The 4,966-nt window shown below is 25.5% G+C and overlaps 1 protein-coding gene and 1 long non-coding RNA gene across 4 annotated transcripts in view; one reads left to right on the forward strand and one right to left on the reverse strand.

The window, feature by feature from the left end:
* Window positions 1-2,085, reverse strand: part of LOC116185628 — a 2,769-nt gene extending 684 nt beyond the window's left edge. Inside the window, exon 1 of the long non-coding RNA XR_004150490.1 lies at window positions 1,797-2,085. This is a non-coding gene — a long non-coding RNA (uncharacterized LOC116185628). The remainder of the gene's footprint in view (window positions 1-1,796) is intronic.
* LOC102681204 (homeobox protein PKNOX2-like) overlaps window positions 1-4,966 on the forward strand; it is a 12,028-nt gene that overhangs the window by 3,558 nt on the left and 3,504 nt on the right. For all 3 annotated transcript variants that reach the window (XM_006615582.2, XM_006615580.2, XM_006615581.2), the window contains exons 2-4: window positions 3,139-3,247; window positions 3,337-3,646; window positions 4,119-4,319. In XM_006615582.2, the coding sequence (XP_006615645.1) occupies window positions 3,338-3,646; window positions 4,119-4,319 (510 nt within the window). In that variant the 5' untranslated portion in view covers window positions 3,139-3,247; window position 3,337. The remainder of the gene's footprint in view (window positions 1-3,138; window positions 3,248-3,336; window positions 3,647-4,118; window positions 4,320-4,966) is intronic.

The raw sequence follows: 4,966 nt of genomic DNA on the forward strand, positions 1-4,966 counted from the left end.
GAAACAGTAAAATAAGTTTATACAAATATTTGGCCACGGATGTATATACTTAATAGAATTTAAGTATTCTCTTATGTTCGAAAATGATCACTATGTTCTAACCAACTACTATAGCTCTGGCACTTAAGGGTTAAAGATTTGTTTCTCCTCTTATTTACGCTCGTAAAGACACGTTTCATTGCTGCTATGTCATTACTTTGTTCTATAGGGATGAAATGTGAACTTTAAGATATATAGTTTCCAAATTTTTCTATTTAATATATAGAAAAAAAATAATTTTTTTATTCATTTATAATTTTAACAATATTATTTCATTATTTAAATTTTTATGACTTCCAATTTACATTTAACTTTTCAAAAATATTAAAAAAAAATAATTATTAATAATATTAAATAAAAATAAATAAATAAAAAAAGAAGAACAATTTTTAAATAATTATCGTTACTTTTTTGTCATTATATTTAAATAAGAGTAAATTCTTTTAACAAATTAACACGTCAATTTCATGCTTCTTTACCAGGTTAAATTATAATCTTCCATTCTTTGATTACTTCTAATTATATGTTACTTATAGCTTCAGTGTCACAGTAATTATTAGGTCGGTACAAAAAATCAACACGTTGAACGAGTTATACAGTAAATCGCGTGAGCAAAATACATGTACGCCATTACGTAGTTTCCGCCAATCCATTTCATTTGAATTAATAACGGTCTCATTTTGATTCACAACACGTGACTTCAAAATGGTTTTAAATTCTTAGTCGATTTTTTTTTATTGATATTTCAATCAAAAAATATGCTTCCATTTCTTATATTTTCTTCTTTTTATTTTTTGTTATTCATTTTGTTAATATTTTTTTTATATATATTATTTACATTATACATTATTACATTATATATTTACATTACATACATTATATTCATATTCATATTTAATATTTATTAGCTTTTAATTTTAATCGATATTAATTGATATAATTATAAACAAACTATTTTTAGAAATTTTTTAAATTTTTAAAAATAGTTTGTATATTTAAAATAAATTTTTCTTATATTAAAAGTTAGATTAAATAAATTTAAAATATATATTTTTAATTTCTACAAATTTTGTATTAATATTAAAATAACTAAAATTCAATAGCATAAGTAAAAATATTAAATATTATTAATCTTATTAATTATAATGTATAGAATGTAAAAAATTATATATATATATATATATGTAAAATAAAAAAATAATGTAATTATCAATAATCGAATCACTTTTATTCGCAATATTTCAGTTGATACGAATTATTCGAACTATTTTTTTTGACGTTTAATTTTGTTTGTTAAAATTTTTTTTTAATGACATTTGATTAATTTAATTTTTTAATAAAATGTTGATAGCTCTGTTTATTTCTTGCAATATAAGAAATATTTTACTAATTATTAATATATATATTCTTTTACTATCCAAGTATAAAATTAAAATAATTAAAAAATTAATTAAAGAAATAACAAAACGATAGTTAAAATTCCTGATGAATGATAAATACGGTTGGTAGAATACAATATTATTATCATGGAAAATATTTAAAAGAATATATAATTTTATTTTCTAGTATTAGCAATAATAGTATAAATATATATCTATAAAAAAATTATAATTATTATAAATATTTAAATAAAAGTTCAAATTCGTTATATGAATGAAATAGAAAAAACATATGAAGAAGGAAAGGAAAAAACAAGTTTAAATGCATTAAGGCTGTTTCGATGTGTAGATACTGTCGTGAAAATGAACCATACTGACCATTCACCGTCAGCGATAATATTTTTAAATGAAAGCGATGAGAGAGGCGACTGGCACAATAAATATCGGGTTTAACGGAAAGACGCGAGTGTGTTCAAAGCACCACTTGCAAGTAATGGTACCTCTGTTCAGCTCCTTTTTCTATCGCTTCAGACGCCACCTCGTGGTATTCCCTTTAATATATCTAACTCTTCTTGTATATCGATACTTTCGCTCACTCATCTTCTGATACACTATTCCATCACAAGAAGTTTTGATAAAATGTCACGAGTACGATTTTTTTCATTACTTAAAAAAGAATGCAATTCTTCTGTTGCGTATATTCTTTGCGTATTCTTTTTATTAGTTTTAGATTTAAAAATTATATACTAAGTAAATTTTTATAAAATAAATATTACATATTTCTGTGTAAGACTAAAGTGTATATAAAATATTTAATTTTTTATTTTTTTATTATCTATAATTGTTGTTTATTAATAGAAAATTTATTTTTTCTTTGTTAGAAAAATTAAAAACAATTTTTTTTATATACATACTTCTTAAACTATAAACAAAAATTATTACAAATATGATATATATTACTTTTATTATATAAAGTACAATTTCAATATCATTTTATATAACATATAATTAATCTTATCTTAAAATAATTACTGTTCCTGCTATAAAATCCAGATATAACCTTCTCAAAACATTTTTCTTAGAAAGAAAAAAAAAGATTATTTTTCAAGAATTCCTTTGAATAAGACAATATATATATATATATATATATATATATATATATCTAAACGATATAACCATGACTTTTTACAGTAAAAGTTGACCCGGATAATTATATTATCCTAATTCAATTATTAGCACTTTTTTTTTCCCCCGCATTGCTCGTAACTACGATTTTTCGACTATCGTCTTGTCAGCCTGTGGTGTGTTGCAGTATTTTATTTATTCATACCGAGGGAACGTGTATGGGGATTGGGGGAAATTCAAAAGGAACGTTCGGAATGGGAAGCAGAACTAGTGCCAGCAACAGTGCTGATGGTGTTGAGACCGTCTAACGATGACATTTAAATGCAGTGCCGCGCATCGTTTGGTTCTTCGTGCCACGACGATTCCCTCCTTCCCCGTCTCTTTCTTTTTTTCCCTTCGCTCTCTGGCTCATCTCTACTCGAAATACGCAAGAATATTTTATAAAATATACGATATTTTTATCCTATTATTTTTATAATATATTTTATTTTCAAATTAAAAACAGAAATTTAATTTTATAATATAAATTAATCAATTATTTTTTTTTAATTTTATAATAATGGATTTAATATTTTTCATTTCTTTCTTGTTTTAGTATAATTTTGTAAATTATCGGAAGATCGAAAATAAATCAAAGAGCATTCAAATATAAGAGACTTCGGAGGGGCTGAGCAACGATGGAAGCTGCTAGACAGGAATGATAGGTATACAAGTTCTATGAAATTTTCTATATAGAAAAATTTAATTTTGATAACGGAAAGAAAAAGATAATAATTTTATTATATTAATGCAGAATGCAAGAGGGTAGCACCGCTGTGGCGCTAGCAATGGTGACTCCTGGCTACGATCAGGACCCTGCAAGTGGGGTTGCCGATTACACAACTCATCAAGATCAGGCTCAATTCGAAGCAGACAAGAGGGCAGTATACAAACATCCCCTCTTTCCATTGCTCGCGTTACTTTTCGAAAGATGCGAACAAGCTACTCAGAGCTCGGACAATTCAACGTCCGAAAGTTTCAACATGGACATACAGGCCTTCGTCCAACACCAAGAAAGAGACCGAAAGCCATTTCTGATCAATGACCCCGAAATTGACGGTTTAGTGAGTCTTTTAAATAATTTAATTTTAAAATATTTATATTATAATTTGCATTTGTATTGCAACTGTAACTCAATGAAATTTTTTTAAAAACTGAATTTAAAGCAATAACAATAATAAAGTTTTTTAAAAGAAAAATAGAAAATAGAGTAAAAAGATCATTAGATATTAAGATATTAAGATATTAATAAATTGTTTATCATTAAAAATTCAATTTATTACATAGAAAATATATATATTTATTTGTATTTATATTTTTGGAAAAAAATTTATTTTATATATATATCCAGTTCAGAATTATGTGCAAAAATTAAAATTTTTTTAAAATTAAAGACGTTAAGAAAATTATTTAAATTTAAAAAAAAGAATGGAATTTTTGAAAAACAAAGAAAAGATAATAAGCGATGCTACGCAGTTCGATATGAAAAGAAAATCGTTCACTCGTCTATATTGTTTTGTGCCCCTGCCAACGTAGATGATCAAGGCGATACAGGTGCTACGAATTCATCTACTCGAACTGGAAAAGGTGCAGGAACTGTGCAAGGACTTTTGCAACAGATATATCACATGCCTGAAGGGCAAGATGCAAAGCGAGAATCTGCTACGCAGCGATTACAGTCACCATGGACACGACATGGGTCCATCGAGTGGCAGCAACGGGAGCAGTCCTTTGCAGGTTAGATATTATTTTGAACGTGTAAAACGGCCTAGCCTGTTTCCCCCTTTACCTAAGTAGTTATCCTTTTTTTAGTAATGCGCAAGAATCGCGAATATAATCTCGAAACGCTATCTTTGCCTCTGTTTTAATTCTTTAAGTTGAAACTGTAACTAAATCTAAGTTTTCTTTTTATTAACATTACTACCTTGTATAGAAGTTACATTTTTAAAATAACAAGATGGAGTATCAAGTTATAAAATAGGAATAGAAATATTGCTTGAATTAGTTATTGATTAACTCTTGTAAATATTCTGATCTAAGTTTTGTGTTTAATGGTAGTTAATAAAATATTGAGGGGGAAATTTTGATGATTCTAATGATAACAAGTAATAAAAAAAAAAATATTTAGTTTTTATATATTAGTATTTGTGTAAATACATAACTGTTATATGCCATATATAATAGATCCTTTATAAATTCTCAAATTGTTCAATACCTATGTAAAAGACTAAATGTTTTCCAACTCTTTTCTGTCTCTCTTTAAAATTTCTTTAAAATCACTAAATAATTTCAAAATTAACAGCATGTTGTAAATTTAGATAAGAACAGTTTCTTAGTGATTTATATATATATATATATATATATATATATATATAAATCATTAA

This window comes from Apis dorsata, unplaced genomic scaffold (assembly GCF_000469605.1).
Source record: "Apis dorsata unplaced genomic scaffold, Apis dorsata 1.3 scaffold_227, whole genome shotgun sequence".
In the NCBI taxonomy this organism is placed as follows: Eukaryota; Metazoa; Arthropoda; class Insecta; order Hymenoptera; family Apidae; genus Apis; species Apis dorsata.